The sequence below is a fragment of the Vigna umbellata genome, chromosome 11 (genome assembly GCF_029865625.1).
Source record: "Vigna umbellata cultivar VRB3 chromosome 11, Vumbellata_1.0, whole genome shotgun sequence".
In the NCBI taxonomy this organism is placed as follows: Eukaryota; Viridiplantae; Streptophyta; class Magnoliopsida; order Fabales; family Fabaceae; genus Vigna; species Vigna umbellata.
In genome coordinates, this window is record NC_142175.1 from 11,393,845 (window position 1) to 11,414,765 (window position 20,921).

General features: G+C 34.1%; 1 protein-coding gene across 1 annotated transcript; it reads left to right on the forward strand.

Moving 5' to 3' along the window:
• The first annotated feature begins 11,125 nt into the window (after positions 1-11,125).
• On the forward strand, positions 11,126-12,411 carry LOC124846838 (uncharacterized). Its single transcript, XM_088101232.1, has 2 exons — positions 11,126-11,227; positions 11,803-12,411. The coding sequence occupies exons 1-2, from the start codon at positions 11,126-11,128 to the stop codon at positions 12,409-12,411; spliced, it is 711 nt and encodes a 236-aa protein (XP_087957358.1).
• Positions 12,412-20,921: the final 8,510 nt, after the last annotated feature.

Sequence of the window (20,921 nt, forward strand, 5' to 3'; positions counted from 1 at the left end):
TGAATGTTTTTGATTGTGGTAAAATGAAAGGCAAAGTTGATTCATGTGACATTGTGATAGTAGAGTGAATGAGTGATCATCTCTTATACACTTGAGTGTGAGTGAAACACTTGACTTAGTGAGGAAATATTACATGAACACATGAACATCCATGCTTAATTGATTGATCATTCATGAAAATAGCATTTGTTGGAATTTAAATGACTTTGTGAACACTAAAGCATGTGCACATATTGATTGAACTCTTGGTCATAAGTTTGAGTGAAGTTGTTACTTATCTTGAAAAAGAGGATTTTTGAATGAGTGAACCATCATATGAATTGGTTGAAGATAGAGTTACATCTTGTTTGCTTGAGGACAAGCAAAGTTCTAAGTTTGGGGCTGTGATAACAGTTGAAAAACTGTTATTTTCATGATTAAAATTGACACTAAAAGCAACCTTTACACTTAGAAACTAGCTTGAAATCATGCTTTTCTTCATATTTTTAGAAATAAGAGAGCTGGACAGGTTTATGCTTGATTTCAGTGTTTTTGTGCAGGTTTTAAGGTGAATTTGGTGAAAGAAGTGAAGAAGGAGAGAGATGAAATCAGAAAAGGCAATAAAAAGTGCAAAAGGAGAAGCCGAAGTCACCGCTCAGCGGCAGTTTACCGCTGAGCGGCACTCAGGAGCTTGCGGGAGGTCCGCTGAGGGGCAAAATGGTCGCTGAGGGGAGAAAACAAGTCACGTACTCACCGCTGAGCGGTATTTTACCGCTGAGCGGCACTTTAATGGGCTTGGACTTGACTTTTTGTAATTTACGAATGATATATAAGCTTTAGGGTTTCCTAGGGTTAGGCATCTCTGGCTGGAACGAAGCAAACACTCTCTCTTCCACCCCTTTGAAGGAGGATCTTGGATGCTGAGGCTTCCTCTTCACCTTTTTAGGGTTTATTCTTTCATTCTTTCATTGTAATTCATCTAGGTTCACCATGAATATGGTGAACTAAACTCTGTATGTTTGTTGGGGAATCAATGTAATCTTTTGAAGCTCTCATATATGGAATCTGTTTTTACATCTTTTAATTAAGACTTATGCTTTCTTTCATCATTAGTTAGGGTTTTTCCTCTTTGCTTAATGCTTGCATTGTTTAACTCATTCGATGCATGATTATTGGTTTTGTCGATACGGGCACGTACGGGGAAGTCTAGATCCGGGGAATTTCTCCCAATATGATATTGGTTGTCGTTAAGCTGCTGCACTTATGAACTGATCATTAGGAATGCTAGGAATTGTATGAACTCGTGATTAGGGAGAAGCCTTCTGGAAAGGTACATTAGAGAGTGGCATTAACAATGATGATTTGACTGTTGAATTCCTAAAAATATATGAGAGTGGATAAGATGAAATTGACCCCCAACAACATATTCATATCTATATTTCATTGAAAGTGTTTATCTTTTGCTTTTTGCCATTGATCAAAATTCATGCATACATGTTTATTTTCTGTCTTGCATATTAAACTCCAAATATTTCGTTTGTAAGTCTTAGTTAATCAAGAAACCACATAACTAAACTAGGCCGTGAGTCCTTTGGGAAGAACGATACTTGGTCTAACCAAGTTTATTACTTGAACGATTCGGTCATACTTGCCGATTGAAAACAAGTTTGTGACATCATAATTTGGTGTTCATAAATTTGTCCATCACTAGCAAAATGTTGTATGATGCCCAGTTAAATTATGGTACCACTAAGAAGGAGTTTCTAACCATAGTTTATGCTTTAGAGAAATTCAGATCTTATCTCATAGGGTCTAAGGTGATTATCTACACAGATCATTCAACTATAAAATATTTGTTGACAAAGCCAGATTCTAAACCACGTCTGATTAGATGGGTGTTGCTACTGCAAGAGTTTGATGTAGAAATCCGTGATAAAAAGAGGAGTGAAAATTTGATTGTTGATCACTTATCCCGGCTAGTTAATATTGAGGTTACTAGCAAAGAAACATAAATTTGGGAATCTCTTTCGGATGAAACACTCATGTATATTCAAAAGAGGCCGTGGTTTGCTGATATGACAAATTTTAAAGCTGCAAGGGTAATTCCAGAAGATCTTAATTGGCAACAAAGAAAGAAATTTTTGCATGATGCCAATCAGTTTATCTAGGATGACCCTTATTTATTTAAAATTGGAGTAGATAATCTTTTGAGGCGATGTGTTACAAATGAAGAAGCTGAAGGAATTCTCTGGCTTTGCCATGATTCACCTTATGAAGGACATTTCAATGGAGAAAGAACAACAACAAAAGTTCTCCAATCAGGTTTTTATTGGCCTACTTTATTTAAAGATGCTCATGATCATGCCAGGAATTGTGACAGGTGTCAAAGAACTGAAAATATTTCAAGACGTCATGAAATGCCATTACAGGGCATTTTAGAAGTTGAAATCTTTGATTGATGGGGCATTGATTTTGTAGGACCATTTCCACTATCTTTCAACAATGAATACATTTTGGTGGCAGTAGATTATGTGAGTAAATGGGTAGAAGCATTGGCGTGTCCTAAAAATGATGCAAGCACTATGATTAAATTTCTAAAGAAGCAAATCTTTGCACACTTTGGAACTCCTAAAGTACTTATTAGTGATGGAGGATCTCATTTTTGCAAATATCAGCTATCTAAGGTACTCAAACATTATGGTTTGAGACATAAGGTAGCTGCACCTTATCATCCACAGACTAATGGGCAAGCGATAGGTTGTCGTTGAAGCTATCAAATTAATACTACTTTTCAAGGCAACTTCAGTATTGCCAAGTAGAATTCTAGAAAGTAGATAGGGCTAAAGTAACCCTGAGTCGTCTCTGATAACAGTTGAAAAACTATTATTTTCATGCTTAAAATTGACACAAAAAGCAACCTTTACACTTAGAAACTAGCTTGAAATCATGCTTTTATCCATATTTTCATAAATAAGAGAGCTGGACAGGTTTATGCTTGATTTCAGTGTTTTTGTGCAGGTTTTAAGGTGAATTTAGTGAAAGAAGTGAAGAAGGAGAGAGATGGAATCAGAAAAGTCAACCAGAAACCAGAAAAGTCAACCAGTCAACCAGAAAAGTCAACCAGTCAACCAAAAAGTCAACCAGTCAACCAGAATCCGAAAAAAGTCAACCAGACGAGTTTTGGGCCAGTTTTATGCGATTTTATGATCTGTTTGGGCCTGGACCCGTTTTCTATTATTTTTATGTCCTATTTAAAGACCTAGATGTCTTAGGGTTGGTATCTTTGGCAAAGACGAAGCAAACACTCTCTCTTCCACCCCTTTGAAGGAGGATCTTGGATGCTCAGGCTACCTCTTCACCTTTCTAGGGTTTTATCCTTCATTCTTTCATTATTGTTCATCTAGGTTCACCATGAATATGGTGAACTAAACCTTGTATGTTTGTTGGGGAATCAATGTAATCTTTTGAAGCTCTCATATATGGAATTTGTGCTTGCATCTTAATCTAAGATTTATGCTTTCTTTCATCATTAGTTAGGGTTTTTCCTCTTTTCTTAATGCTTGCTTTGTTTAACTCATTCAATGCATGATTATTGATTTTGTCGATACGGGAACGTACGGGGAGGTCTAGATCCGGGGAATTTCTCCCAATAAGTATATTGGTTGCCTTAAGCTCCTGTGCTAAATAAACTAATTATTAGGAATGCTAGGAATCGTATGAACTCGTAATTAGGGAGAAGCCTTCTTGAAAGGTAATTTAGAGAGTGACATTAACAATGATGAATTGAATGTTGAATTCCTAAAATATATGAGAGTGGATAAGATGAATTTGATAAACCCCAACAACATATTCATTCATATAATCCATTGAAAGTGTTTGTATTTTGTTTTAGCCATTGATCAACCTCATGCATACATGTTTATTTTCGTCTTTTGCATAGTAAAATCCAATTATTTTGTTCTTAAGTCTTAGCTAATCAACAAATCACATAACTAAACTAGGCCGTGAGTCCTTTGGGAGAACGATACTTGGTCTTACCGAGTTTATTACTTGAAACGATTCGGTCATACTTGCCGATTGTTCAACAAGTTTGTGACATCATATTTTGGTGATCATAAATTTGTCCATCAAGTTTTTGGCGCCGTTGCCGGGGAGTCGTGGTTTAACTAGTTAATTTGTGTGATTATTGATTACATTTGACTTTAATTTTGAATTTCTGTTTTTATTTTCGGTTTTTATTTCATTTGGTTTTATTTTATTTGATTTTATTTGATTTTATTTTATTTTATCTTATTTGATTTGATTTGATTTGATTTTATTTGATTTTATTTGATTTTATTTTATTTTATTTTATCTTATTTGATTTGATTTGATTTGATTTGATTAGATTAGATTTTATTTGATTTGATTAGATTAGATTTTATTTTATTTTATTTTATTTGATTAGATTAGATTTTATTTTATTTTATCTTATTTGATTTGATTTGATTTTATTTTCTGTTTTTATTTTTTGGTTATTATTTTATTTTGTTTTATTTTTTTTTTGATTTTATTTTATTTTGATTTGATTTTATTTGATTTTATTTGATTTTATTTTATTTTATTTTCTGTTATTTTTTTATTTTGTTTTATTTTTTTGTTTTTTTTTTTTATTTTATTTTTTGTTTTCTATTTTTATTTTTTATTTTTTATTTATTTTTTTTCTTTTCTGTTTTTATTTTTTATTTTTTTCTGTTTTTATTTTTATTTATTTTTTTTCGTTTTTTGTTTATATTTTTTATTTTTTTATTTTTTTATGTTTTCTGTTTTTATTTTTCTATTTTCTGTTTTTATTTGTATCTTCTATCTTGCTATCATTTATCTTATTATCTTTTATTCTTTGTATCTTCTCTATCTTTTTGTGCTAATAAATATTTTCTAGAGTTTTGTGCCTAATGCATGTAGGATGCAATTCGGTCAAGAATTTAACTATATGGGCACTCAATTCTTCCAAGGTCAACAAAGGCAAGCAAGAGATTTCTTCATTCAGGCAGGGCATGGAAGAATCACTCGGGCATGCATGGGACAGATATAAAAGCTTATTAAGAAAGACACCCACGCATGGATTTGACGAAGTGGAAGTAGTCCTAATCTTCCTTGGAGGTCTTGGTTCACAAACCAAGATGATGCTTGACGCCTCAGCAGGAGGAAATATCAAATGGAAAACTCCAGAGGAAGCTACAGAAATCATTGACAATATGGCTACTAGTGATAATGAGCTGAACAGTGAAAGAGGAGCTCCTATTCAACAAAAAGGAGTTCTACAATTGCAATCCAATTTTGCCTTGCTAGCTTATAACAAGATACTAACTCAACAATTGGAGAATCTCACAAAGATACTTGCACAACTGCCAAAAGAGTTAAAGACTGTTGCACAGGTTCAACCACAGATGTGTGAATTGTGTGGAGGCGACCATATTAATGGTCAATGTGCCTTTCTAGTAGAAGCCGTAGAGGATGTAAACTACATGACCAATCAATACCGTCAAGGGAACTATAATCAAGGGTGGAAACCACACTCAAGTATTGGTCAAGGACAAAGTAGGCAAGCTGGACAATCAGGGCCATTTCACAAGCAACAACAGCAACAACCAACCTTATGGCAACAAATGTCTACACTTAATGAAAGATCAACAAGGTTGGAAGAAACTCTTCAGCAATTCATACAGAAAACTGAATCTTCTCAAAAGAGCACTGAAGCCGCTATTAAGAACTTGGAGATTCAAATGGGTCAGATTACCAAGCAATTGGAAGAAAGGCCTGACAAAAATTTTGGGGCTAATACTGAGGTTAACCCCAGGGAAGAGTGTGAAGTGCTAGTGAGTGTAAATGTTGAAAAAGTTGAGTTGGAAAAAGAAGAGAGAGAAGAGAGAAAAGAGAGAGAAGAGAAAGAAGAAGAGAAAATTTGTGTGAAGATTGAGAAAGTGAGTAGAAAAAGAAAAGAAAAAAAGAAAGTGAGAGAAAAGAAAAAGAGGACGAGAGAAAAAAAGAAAGAATCATATGAAAAACCTCTTCCTCATCCAAAGAAGTATCATAGGAAGGAAAAGAAATTTAAGTGCCTCATGGAAATCTTTAAGAAATTGGAGATTAAAGTTCCTATGATTAAGACATTGCAATAGGTTCCTGGTTTAATCAAATTTCTGAAGAAGTTCAGTAGAAAGAAGAAAAAGAAGGTGGAACATGAGCTTTATTGGGTCAAGCTAATGACGTTAAAAGAGCGCTTACTGTGAGGCAACCCAGTGGATTTAAGAACTTTTTAATTTTTCTTTGGTTTGTAAGTTTTTAATCTGTTGAACATTACTTTGTCATTATTTTTGGAGATAGCATCTACTGAAGGATGCTAGTTTGACATAGCATCTACTGAAGGATGCTAAGTTGTAACACCTATTGATGGGTGTTGGTGAGAAAATTTAGCACCTACTGATGGGTGTTGGTAAGTTGTAACACCTACTGATGGGTGTTGGTGGATTTTGGGTCAGGCTCGTGACGTTAAACAAGCGCTACCTGGGAGGCAACCCAGTTGATTGATTGTTTTTGTTTGTTTTATTTTAGTTAGGTTTTGCATAAGTATTTTAAACATTGAATTGCAGGGAACCAGTGAGGGGCATGTCTAGGAGGCACGTAGGTTAAGAAAAGAAGGAGAAGAGCACTTCACGAAAGTGCCGCTGAGCGGCAAATTACCGCTGAGCGGTACTATCGCAGAGTGGGATTTGGTTACCCTTTAGCGGAACCCGAGCCCATTAGGGTATTTTTATACCCTAAGCTGCGCAAATGCTTTTATTTTCAGGCTCTTCTCTGCACACACACTCCTACATACCTTTTCAAAGGTTCTCTACAACTTTTCCCTCATCCCTCTTTAGAAAATCTCCCTTCTACTCACTTGCTCACTAGTTTTCCATCTAAGTTTGGGGTTGGGAGAGAGCATCATTGAAGGGGCTGATTTCTTCATTGTGGTTTACTAATGCTTAACAATGTATCTTTTGGTTTTGTGAATTATGTTTGATGCAGGGATGGCCTCCTCATCGGGCAAAAAGAATCAAGACTATAAGATCCAAGAAGAGGAAGATACAGAGGACAACTCAGATTGATGAGGAGCTGAGATAGCATTTACGGATGAATGCTATCATATGCTTATGCTTTTGTTGGTTTAAGTTTTCTAAACTTATTTATTTTTTGTTTTAGATTAGGGTTTGATGTACTCTATTGGAAACCTGGTTTGTTATGATGGTTTGCTATTAACTGTGATTGTGTGATAAGTAATGCTTGATGATGATTAGTGATTGATTGATGTTGAGATAGATGTGCACATAAAATGCTTATACAGGTGATTCACAAGCTTTGTGAACAAATGCAGGATATCATGATTGTGATTGTGAAATTAAGCAGGATGTGTATGTCAAATGTGAATGAGCTTATATGTGAGGTTTTGAGCTCCAGAGTTTTTGGTATGCAAAGAATATGCAAAGCTCAATGCAAATGCAAAGGCAAGTTGGGAAGAATAAGAATAATTGTGTTGTTATGATTCTCTTAACTCAAGGATTTTGTGATCCAGAAAAACCAATTTTCTTGTTAGCCCAGCCACATTATAAGCCATTGAAAAGTCCTTGTGATGATGCATGCTTGTGAATGTTTTTGATTGTGGTAAAATGAAAGGCAAAGTTGATTCATGTGATATTGTGATAGTAGAGTGAATGAGTGATTACCTCTTATACACTTGTGTGTGAGTGAAACACTTTACCTAGTGAGGAAATATTCCATGAGCACATGAACATCCATGCTTAATTGATTGATCATTCATGAAATATAGCATTTGTTGGAATTTAAATGACTTTGTGAACACTAAAGCTTGTGCACATCTTGATTGAACTCTTGGTCATAAGTTTGAGTGAAGTTGTTACTTATCTTGAAAAAGAGGATTTTTGAATGAGTGAACCATCATATGAATTGGTTGAAGATTGAGTTACATCTTGTTTGCTTGAGGACAAGCAAAGTTCTAAGTTTGGGGTTGTGATAACAGTTGAAAAACTGTTATTTTCATGCTTAAAATTGACACAAAAAGCAACCTTTACACTTAGAAACTAGCTTGAAATCATGCTTTTATCCATCTTTTCAGAAATAAGAGAGCTGGACAGGTTTACGCTTGATTTCAGTGTTTTTGTGCAGGTTTTAAGGTGAATTTAGTGAAAGAAGTTAAGAAGGAGAGAGATGGAATCAGAAAAGTCAACCAGAAACCAGAAAAGTCAACCAGTCAACCAGAAAAGTCAACCAGTCAACCAAAAAGTCAACAGTCAACCAGAATACGAAAAAAGTCAACCAAACGAGTTTTGGGCCAGTTTTATGCAATTTTATGATCTGTTTGGGCCTGGACCCGTTTTCTATTACTTTTATGTCCTATTTAAAGACCTAGATGTCTTAGGGTTGGTATCTTTGGCAAAGACGAAGCAAACACTCTCTCTTCCACCCCTTTGAAGGAGGATCTTGGATGCTCAGGCTACCTCTTCACCTTTCTAGGGTTTTATCCTTCATTGTTTCATTATTGTTCATCTAGGTTCACCATGAATATGGTGAACTAAACCTTGTATGTTTGTTGGGGAATCAATGTAATCTTTTGAAGCTCTCATATATGGAATTTGTGCTTGCATCTTAATCTAAGATTTATGCTTTCTTTCATCATTAGTTAGGGTTTTTCCTCTTTGCTTAATGCTTGCTTTGTTTAAATCATTCAATGCATGATTATTGATTTTGTCGATACGGGAACGTACGGGGAGGTCTAGATCCGGGGAATTTCTCCCAATAAGTATATTGGTTGCCTTAAGCTCCTGTGCTAAATAAACTAATTATTAGGAATGCTAGGAATCGTATGAACTCGTAATTAGGGAGAAGCCTTCTTGAAAGGTAATTTAGAGAGTGGCATTAACAATGATGAATTGAATGTTGAATTCCTAAAATATATGAGAGTGGATAAGATGAATTTGATAAACCCCAACAACATATTCATTCATATAATCCATTGAAAGTGTTTGTATTTTGTTTTAGCCATTGATCAACCTCATGCATACATGTTTATTTTCGTCTTTTGCATAGTAAAATCCAATTATTTTGTTCTTAAGTCTTAGCTAATCAACAAATCACATAACTAAACTAGGCCGTGAGTCCTTTGGGAGAACGATACTTGGTCTTACCGAGTTTATTACTTGAAACGATTCGGTCATACTTGCCGATTGTTCAACATGTTTGTGACATCATATTTTGGTGATCATAAATTTGTCCATCAGTCTCCCAACGAACACAGAATTGCTTTTGAATATCTGACTCTTACGAATGCTATGTAATGCTTATGGATGAAAGTATGTTTGGAGAATTTTTACATAACAAATAAGAAACTTAAAAACAGTTACGATGAAATAGGCTAATTCCACTGCTTTTCCAAGGTAGATTCGTCATCGGTTATTCACGGATAATTGTTCAATTGATTATTGTTTAAGTTTCAAATTAATTAAAGTACATTCTTAATTAATTTGAGGGCGATCATGCATTTAACCAAAGTAAATTCTCAATCAAATGCAAAACCTTTCTAGATTATTCACAATAAATTCAACCAAAGTACAATCTCAATCAAATTTTATTGTGTTTAATCATGTTTATTCTTAAATCTCCTAACCAAATTAAAATTTAATCAATCAAAGTAAATTCTCAATTGATTATAATTTAAATTATTACTAATCAACCAAAGTACATTCTCAATTGATAGTAAAAACCATTTAATCATATGAAAGTTCCTAAATTAAATCAAAGTAAACTCTCAATTAAACCTAGAAACCTTAAAACTCATATAATCAATATGCATGTAGATTCAAACATATTATGATGCAAAAATCTTTACTTTTAACAAGATAGAGAGATGAAAGACATAGAGAGAACAACTTAAATCAATAACCAAAGTAAACAATTGCATTAACTCAATCTAACCTCAGAATCCATAATGGAATTACAGCAGAATAGCGCTAGATGCTTAGCTCTCCATGAATGGAGTTGAATACAAGATGAAAGAAAAGTGAGAGGAGTATGAGAGAATGATTGAATTAAGTGAAGTCCTTGGGTCTCTTTATATAGGCTTGATCGGGCTTGGACTCTGAGTATTCAGTTGATAGAATATTTTATCTTATATCTTCCAAATAACTAAAAGATTTAAATAATTATAACATTATTTGGAAGATATTTTCAGTTGATATTCCCAAATTAAATTAATTCAACAACTGAATTTTATCTTTTAGCTTTTCTGAATTTCCAAAATTTCACAAATGCCCTGAAATTTCCTCTATATGCACTTTAGCCGCTTCTGAGTTTCTGAAATTGCAAGAAAGCCCCTCAGTTGACCAGACTTTAACCAGAGAAGGCTTATTGACCAGCTATGACCAGAGGAGGACGCGCCCAATGGGAACTCGACACGTGTCAGGCTCCTCCCTACCCAAAATTAGGGTTCAGAATTGGGGAAAGGGCTTCCCCCTCCGCCTCTGCCTGCGCCGCGATTTGGAGATGGTGCACAGATTAACTCGCACAATAGCCTTCTCGGTGGTGATGATACTTCTGTCTTTGGGTTTTCTGAATGCAGGTCTGGCTTTGATGCAGGTTCCCATGGTGTTACGGTGATGGTGGATGGAGGTTGGCGTTGATTGAGACGCGATTGGGAGAAGATGAAGATGGTTCATGGTGGTGACGGCGAGAAGCGTGGTCTGATGATGGTGATGTGCGTTGAAGGTTACGATCTGTGGCGCGGCTTGGAGATGAAGGTTTCAAAAGCGGCGACCCTTTCACGAATGGAGGAGGAGCTCGCTGGTTTGATGGCGGCGGCCTTGGTGGTTGCGCGGTTGTTGTGGCTATTGGCTGTGGAAGAAGGTGGTTGATGGTGGTGATTTCAAAGGAGGCGGCAAGGTGTCCCGCGAAGAGATGTCGCGATCAAAGATGGAGAAGAGGACGGTGATTCTATAAGACGGCGGCGAGATGTTGGTGATGTGAAGACGAACTCGCGGATGTCGGTCATGGTGGCTTTGAACCCTTGCGCGAAGGAGAAGGAAGGTGGCGGCGGTCTTGCGGCGTGGTTGCGGTCATGGTAGCGGCGAGGATGGTGGCGCGATTTGGTTTCGAGAAGGGAGAAGATGAATGGAGGTCGCGGCGTGGTGGTGACGGCGGCACGGGAGTGGCGGCTAAGGTTAGGGTTTCAGTGGGTGGAAGATGATGCTCATGTGTTAGGGCTGAGGTGGCACGTTCTGACTGGTTCACTAGTGAGTGCAAGGATCAGTGATGTGGCATCATCTGAGTGGTTCAATATGTTAGTGATGGACTGCCACGTGGCATGATCTGGTGAAGTTTGGCTTAGGAGGGGTGTGTATAGGAAACTTAGGGAGGTGTAGTAGAATAGGGTTACTGTTTGGCTTAGTATTGGGCCTGTTTAAGAGAAGAGGGGTGTATGTAGGGAAATTGGGAGGTGCAAGGGTAAAAGTTGCCTGTTTGGCCCATCTGTACATTATTTTCCAAATAAAATCTGATTTTGGGCCTTGAATTTCCATTTGGACCAATAAAACTTATATTCTCAGCTGCACAAATAAACATTAAAACATGCAAGAATAATTTATGCCCTAAACTTACTTTTTACGTCTCTTTATTTCCCAAACCCAATAATTCCAATCATCACAAATTCACTTAAAATCAACCATTTAAACACAATTATCCCATCAAAATTTTAATTTTCAAACATAAATGTGGGCATAAATATACACTCATCAGCAAGCTAAAGTATCTAACAGAGAAATCAAGCGGATATTGGAGAAAATAGTTGCTACGTCAAGAAAGGATTGGTCACATAAACTTGATGATGCTCTCTGGGCATACATGACTGCAATGAAGACATCTATGGGTTTATCACCTTATCAGCTTGTCTATGGGAAAGCATGTCATTTACCAGTGGAGATGGAGCACAAAGCCTTATGGGCGCTTAAATTTATGAATTTTGATCCTTCTGAAACTCAAAATAAGCGTAGAAGGCAAATGTTGGAACTTGAAGAGATGCGGTTGCATGCATATGATTCATCTAGAAACTACAAAGAAAAGGTAAAATTCTATCATGCTAGGAAGTTGATAAAGAAGATTTTCAATCTAGGACAGCAGGTGCTATTGTTCAATTCAAGATTGAAGCTGTTTCTTGTAAAGTTGAAGTCAAAATGGTCCGAGCCATTCATAGTGAAGAATGTGCGTCCACATGGAGCAATTGAATTAGTTGATACAACTGCTAGTGATCAACAAAGAAGCTGGGTGGTGAACGGTCAACGTCTCAAGCATTATTTAGGAGGAGAAGTAGAGCAATTATCCATAGTGATGAAGTTAGCGAATCCCTGAACTATTTTGGGTCAAGCTCGTGACGTTAAACAAGCGCTTACTAGGAGGCAACCTAGTGTTTTGTAATATTGAACTTATTGGCTTCTGTTTTTAGAATAGGGTTGATGTTCTCAATTTGAACTTTATCTGTTATGATGGTTTGCTTATGACCTATTGTGTGATAAGTAATGCTTGATGTGTTTTGATCTTGATTTATGTTGAGAATGTGCACATTATGTGCTTATACAGGTGGTTCACAAGCCTTGTGAACAAATGCAAGATCTTATGATTGTGATTATGATGCTATGCAGGATGTGTATGTGGAATGTGAATATGTGAGATTTTGAGCTTCAGAGTTGTTGTTGAATGTTATTACTTTGAAAGCAGACTTTGCCCAAGTTTGCTATGATTGAATCATTTGGTTGTTTGCATCATATGATCAAGGCCATTTATTGGAAACCCTTTTGTTAGCCAGATGCATGAATTTAGCCCACTAAAATAGAGCACTAAGTGTGATATCCTTTGAACCCTTAGCCTTGAACATGATTTGAAAACCCTTTTTGAAAAGCTTTACCTTGAGTTAAGTTGAAAATATTCTATGGTATTGATAAATGTTCAAGTTTGGGGTTGTTGAAAAATAGAAAGGGAAAATAAAAAGCATTGAGCCAAAAGTTAAGCATGTGAAAAGCAAAAGAAAAGGAAAAGAAAAGCTCAATGCAAAAGAAAGTTGAGAATAATCAAGAATGGTTGTGTTTAGATGATTCTCTTAACTCAAGGGTTTTGTGATCCAAAAAAACCAATTGTTATTGTTAGCCGAACCACATTATAAGCCATTGAAAAGTCCTTGTGATGATGCTTGCTTGTAAGTGTATTTGATTATAGTTAAATGAAAGGCAAAGTTGATTCATGTGACATTGTGATAGTAGAGTGAATGAGTGAATATTTCCTATACACTTGTGTGTTCGAGTGAAACACTTTATCTAGTGAGGATAGATTCCATGAATGTTAATGCAACTTTCTAATTTACTTTAAACCCAATGTCTCGGTGAAGAAAGCCTAATCCTAATCACTAGTTTACAATGTCTTGTCTCCCTAGCAATTAATCATGCATTACATTCGCACAGAAGCTTAAAGGCAACCGACCCTCCTATTCCTATGTCTAGGTAATATTGCTTCCGGGAGAATTTTCCCAGTTCTAGATTTCCTCATATGTGTCCATAGTGACAAAATCAATAATCATGCAATTGAATAAGTTAAACAAAGCATGCATAGAGTATAGAGGAAAAACCCTAAAAATTAATGAAGTAAAGCATATATAATAAAGAATCAATTCAATACATGAGAGTTTCAAAGGATTACATCGTTTCCCCAACAACAATGGAGGTTTAGTTCACCATAGACATGGTGAAACTAGATGAAGATAATGAAGAGAATGAAAGATCAAACCCTAAAAGTTGAAGATCGGAGCTTCCGCGTGCAAAATCCACCTCCAAGGGTTGAAAAGAGTGTAATTTCGCCTCTTTCTGTCCAAAGATATGAACCCTAGGTCGACTAAAACCTTAAATAGTTCATTAAAAATACAGAAAACAGGCCCAGGCCCAAGTCTACAGCGCTTAGCGCCCAAACGGCGCTCAGCGGTAGCTACGACACTCAAACTGGCGCTTAGTGCCCAAACGGCGCTCAGCGATAGCTACGGCACTCAAACTGGCGCTCAGCGCAAAACTGGCACTCAGCGCTACTTTTTCTGCACTCTGGTTGACTGGTTGACTTTTCTACACTCTGGTTGTCTGATTGACTTTTCTACATTATGGTTGACTTTTCTGCATTCCAACCATTTGGTACTTTAACTCTTCTTTCAAATCATTCGAATAGCCTACAAAATCAAGGGAACTTAGCACAAAACCATTAAATTCACCTTCAACTCTCTTATTCACAAAACTAAAGCAAAAACATGAGTTAAAGCAAGTTTCTAGGTCAAAAAGGGTTGATTTATTATAAAAAAAAAATAACGGTATTTCAACCGGTATTAGTTAGTTATACTATAATATGATATTTGTAAACATTTTGTTGTCTGTATATATGTCTGTAGGAACAAAGTTATTTAGATTTTTAACTACAAAATGTTATATGTCTGTAGGAACAAATTGAAGTGAGTTGGACTTAAAACACTACTAATGAATAAGAGGTTTCCCCTAATAATGTTGTCTATTGAGTGTTAGGCTTAAAGCATTCTGGGACAGTGCGATGCATGGGTTTGGAAGACACTCCTACTAACTCATTCAGAAATACATGACTTTGACTTTCAGATTTAAGCATTGCTTCATCTAGTACTACCACATCATTAACATCTTCTAATCAGTAGCAATAAAAGTACACCAATTTAAATTCTCTGGTTCAAACCATCTTGGGTGCACTAAAAGCATACATGATAATTAAGGAAGGAAAGATTCTTGATGAATTGGTCACCTTATTTAATCCCCAACCATAAGTAAGTTACTAAACAAGTAGAAGTATTATGCTTGATATACTATAATTACCACAAGCATATGTGGTTGAGTTCAAGAAATTCTTAATTTTCTGGTTATGATAATATGCATGTGTTTTGTGGTTTTCATGTTGTAGAAATTCATACACTTATTTCATTGTTTATTTCATTATATATGTTTTTTTATCATTTCAACAAGCTGGTGATGCAAATGAGCTCGCGTCTCCTTTGGGTACAAGATAATCATCTGATATAGTAACATTTAGGGAGTTTATGATGTATTTAGGATGAAACTTTATCTAGTCTACTAAGAATTTTAAGTAATTATGGATTAAGTTGTAATTATATTTCATTTTAAATTACTTTTATGTCACTATAGTGATTTTAACAATGAAATTATATGCATTTGTGATGTCTTTTGTTACATTAATATATTTTAATCTTGTTACAAATAAATATGGTTGAAATAAAAATATAAACACCTCAAATGATGAGTAAATTAAATAACACAAGCAAAACAAAGTAGTAAACCCTCAAACTAAATAATACAAATGAGGGAAGTTAAAAACTCTACAGTATAATTGTCAAAATTGAATAGGATATATTAATTCCAAAACAAAAAAGTGCAAAAAAACACAGGTAATTTTTGCAATAAAATAGTTCAAAATAAAGGAGGTTAAAACCCCTTACAAAATAATAGTCAATAATAGAGGAAATTTTTACCTCCGCAAATTGAATATGATACCAAGGTTCGCGAAAAACCCCTCTTGATAGGTTATGACGACTCTAACTGTGGAGGTTTGAAAAACCCTCGCAAATTAATTTGCAAAAGATAAAAATCCCGTAAATAAAAGAAAACATTCACTAAATAACAAGCTTTTTTTTGTGAGAGTTTATAAAAGGTTTTAGAAAGATAATTATTTTTATAAAATGACACATGACACTACCACTACCATGTTGTAATGTCATTACCATGTGACACCATGTTAATTTATAACAATTTAAAAAAAAATAAAAAACTATAGACTTATGTGTGACCACTAGTAGAAAAATCACATTTTATGAGTGGTAAAAATGACCTATTATGACTGGTGGCCTGACATCATAGTTCTGGGTATCATAATAGATCTGTGCATTTTATGACGTAACAAAAAATTACATCATTATAGGTTCAGCGTATTATGACGTACTTTCTGTCACCTATCATAATAGGTGCAGTGTATTATGACAGATTTTCACTTATCAATCATAATATAGCGAATATATTATGATGTAGCTAGATTTACCTATTATAATATGTAGTGCTTTATGATGTAGATCTTTTCACCTATCATAATATGTCGAATATATTAGGACAAGTAATTGTTCACTTATCATAATATATGTTTTTCAAAAATAACCTTTTATTACATACATTGTTTACCTGTCATAAAAACTTGTTTTGTTAAAAAAAAGTCATTATTACATTTGACATATCCAATCAATTTTCTATATTATCATTTCATCAATCAATTTATAATCAATATAACATGAAATGAACATATTCAATTAAACTAACATGATGAAATTAATTTCAAACATTAAATTGTCTAATAAAATTTAATACATAATTTGTACATCAAACCATATATTAAATCCAAATATCACATTAACATACACTACATTGTAGTCAAGTTTCTACCATTTACTAACACTTAAAATAAAAGAAGTTCACTTGGTTCTAATATGTCTTCAATATCTGGAGCTTCCATTGAAGATAAATCATTAAAGATCTACAAATAAAATAATGGGTTAAATATGTTTTTAGTCCCTAAATTATTGGTTGTTTCTGGTTTTCGTCCCTCTTTCAAAGTAAGGTACAATTTGGTCCTCATTCTTTTCGAAAAGTTCGTTTTAGTTCTCGAAAACTAAACATTATTTAAAAATTTGGTCCTCATTTAGCAACAAATGAGGACTAAAACCAAAATTCCAAGGACTAAAACGAACGTTTCGAAAAGAATGAGGACCAAATTGTACCTTACTTTGAAAGAGGGACGAAAATCAGAAACGGCCAATAATTTAGGGACTAAAAACATATTTAACCCTAAAATAATTAAGCTAGAAGAACAATTTTGTAATGAATAGTTAAAAAAGTATTTAGTTAGTTTTTTAATACCTTATTCCATGAATCAATAATGTTTGTACAAATAATGGTGTGCATGTGCTTTATTACGTAATACCCACACTCATAACTGCCCAATTGACGTCGACACTGCAAATTAAATAGAAATAATCAAGACTCATTAAAAGTACGATTATAAATCTTGAAGATCCTTAATATATAAACTTATTGTGAATTCAAAGTCTAGGAAAAATAACTAAATTATATCAATAAAATAACTAAATTATCATAATAACTCGTAATAGAGTCCTTTTTTTCCACTAGTGGATACATATTTAATGTTGTTAGTACAATATTAACAAAAATAACTAAATTATTTCATATTTTTAAAAATTGAAATCTAATTGAGACAAAAAAGTTGAGATAATAATTTTTAATTTTCATAAAAAACAAAAAATAAATACATAATTAAACCTTAAAATTTTTTATAAATAAAATAATAAAGTATAATCCTTTAAACCACTACTATTTTTGTTGTTTTATAAGTCCTTAAATATCTTATTTCACGTACTCATACAATTTATTTTAAAATCATTATAATCATTAAATATAATAAATATAAATATTTATAAATAAATTACAATTCTCATATAGTTTTCATACTACATTTCGTAGATAAGAGCATAACACAACATATGTTATTCACATTCAAAAATTGTGATTTTCTAATAATAAATTTTTCATATTTAAAATACTTCACCTTATAATCATATTAAAAGCAACATTGATAATATATACATATCAACACTAACAATGATGATACATATCACCTGCAACATTTATGACAGGTACTTAATTCCATTAATCATAATAGTAAATTCACAGTAACAAATAGAATAAATAACACGAGATTTTTATACGTTACAACACAGTCTTATTTTCTTAAAAAGGTAGAATAGCATTTCTTAAAATCAAATATTTTATATCAATAAAATTCCTTTCTTAAGTCAAAATAAAATATGATTAATTTACTAAAAAGGAATAATTATAATATATAATAATTAAATTTACTTCATATTCTTCAAATTTGTCTCATCCTTTTTTAATCCAATTTTTTATACCCAATTTATATAATAATCTTACTCAAAATATCACATGATTTCATACCTAATAAACTCATATCCTAATAAATAATTTAATGTATCAAAATCAAAATGTATTAACTCCATTAAAAAAATTTCTACACCATAAAATTAACAAAAAAAAATATCTAAACATATCTATAAGTCTTATTATTAACTAATAATCAACCTCAACAATAAAATATTTTTATATATAAAAATTCCATTTCATACATTAACTTTGTTTAAATTTCACATCAATATTTGAATAAAAACATACATGATATCAAAATATTTTTCCTTCTTTAAAAAATAATAATATTTTCTTTTCTTTAATTTTAATCATAATTATAACCCAAAATAATAATAATAATAAAAAAAAAAATAACAACAATAATAATGGTAATTGTAACATCCCAAAAATATAGCAATAAACAATATGATAGAATAATTACATTAATAATAATCCAGATTAGTCTTACACTAGAGTCGAACGTACGCTCATGGCCGAACGGCCTTACAGAAAGAGTTACAAATTTAAGTCGTACATTGCTACCCAAACTATCCGACCGGTTTACAAAATAACAATACCGATCGTTCATACTTAAACTAAAGGGAAGGTGATCGGACGTCCACCTTACTATAACTAGACTATTGACCGAACGTCCTACTCTTCGGTCTTGACTTCAATTTCTTCAAAATTTTCTTCTTTCAGCACCTTTTCCAACAACTCGACTCCTTCTGCTCACATCCACATGGATGATCATTGCAATGACAAGGACGGACGTACAAAACCAGACACGACAGGAAACGCAGGGTAAGCTTATGTAATTTAATTCATGCATAAACATACATTTCAAATAATTCAACACCAGATAAATTTCAGCGTACGTAACACACAAGCCTATCACTAGACTGACTGTCCGGACTGTATGAAATCTGCGTAGCTACAGGCGTTCGTGCACCCGGGTGATGTAGTAACTGGAATACTCTCATCAGCTGCCACCCGAGGTTAGTCCGTTCCGTCCAAAGTACCCCTAAGGACTAGGACCTCCTGCCGTTCCCACACATGACCTACCCTTCTCTACGTGAAGACGAGTACTCACGGAACATCAGGATGAACGGCCAGCATTATCATGCCCACAGTCATACTTTACCAATTCCAATATTCATCCATGAGTCATTCCTCCCTCGAACGCTCGTTCAAATCCACATCATTTCATTCATATCACATTCTCTTCCTATTTCATTCATAATCATTCTCAATTTCATCTTTCATTATCACTTTTCTCAAATTCATCTTTCATTGCCAATAAGTTAAATTTTATCTTTGTTCAAAGATTCTTATGGATACTCAATACCGAACGTTCAATACCGAACGTTCAATCCTTACTCAGAACGAGGACGAACACTTGGAACGAGACATAGAAGTCTCCCGTTCCAGAATAGAATAATACAGAGGTGACCACTATTGGTTTGAGAAAGAAACCGAATATAGTCATATATAACGGAAACGACTTAGAACGATCGTTAATTACAAAGTGAGTCAATTTAGATGATTTGACCCTTGAGCGTTCTAACTGGACACAGAAAGAACTAGGTCAAATACTAAGGCTCTAGGCCGGAATCAAATGGACATATGCACTTCAAGACTTTCGGAGAAGAATAATTAGAAGGATTCACCTGAAGAAACCGAACACTTATGAATATTTAGCTTATTTGAACTTACATCAAGAAATCCGAATGTCGGTCAATGACCGAGCACGGTATAGAAGAAAATTCTATTGAAGTTAGACGAACACTATTTTCCATCAAGATAGATTATACAAGAAACGAGTACGTGCGCTTGGTGTAAGACCGAGCACTACTCAGTACGAGCGCTTGGTGTAAGACCGAGCACTACTCAGTACGAGCGCTTGGTGTAAGACCGAGCACTAATGAACTTATAATAAAAGACTTGATAAATATAGTCAGATACTATTGAAGTAGTGTTTACGAACAACGAAAATATACCATTACATATATATATATATATATATATATATATATATATATATATATATAAATTTAAGTTATCACAGGATACTCAGATACAATTGTGCTTGGCCGAACGCTCAAGTATAGTATTACCACACGAGGACGCTCGTCCTCAACTAGGATTCTCTCCAAATGAAAGAATCCCATTTCAACTATGTTTACCAGAAGAACCGAACGGTCAATGACCATTCAGTAACGAACATACACTTTCATATTAGAAATTTCATATTCAAAATTCATTTATATTTGTCTCATTTCTTAACATATAGTTTCATATCTTTATACATTCATATCATAATCAACTTTCATACTTCATAAAATCCATATCATATAAGGTTCATATCTTTCATGCATTAAAACATAACTCAACCATATTTCATTTCCATTCATTAAACAAACGAATGTTCATGCAATCCAATCATATCAATCATCATGCATCAAAGTCATTCAGTTAACTAACGAATGATCATATAGTACAGTAGCATACATATTAAATTAAATAAGCTTCCCTTACCTCTGAGCGTGACCGAACGTTCCCAGACGCAGAAATAAAATTTCACCACTACAGGTTCTTCTACCGTCAACGCTCGACAATTCCAACTACACCAAGTGACAACCCGACACTATCAGAACCACTCATTTTAAGAATGGTGATTAACACACGAACCCAGAACTGGATTTGCATGTTTAGGAAAACGAACGACAGAGCGAAGAGAAGGACTTACCAGCCCAGCTTCACAAACCGAATGGTTTATCTGGAAGCTCTTGACGTCGGAAGTGCTTCTAT

What these genes read in the sequence shown, in the direction of transcription:
- LOC124846838 (XM_088101232.1), top strand. Translation starts at nt 11,126, where the DNA reads ATGGTAGCGGCGAGGATGGTGGCGCGATTTGGTTTCGAGAAGGGAGAA. An exon ending in GCACGGGAGTGGCGGCTAAG is followed by an intron (nt 11,228 to 11,802) that starts GTTAGGGTTTCA and finishes TACACTCATCAG; the next exon opens with CAAGCTAAAGTATCTAACAG.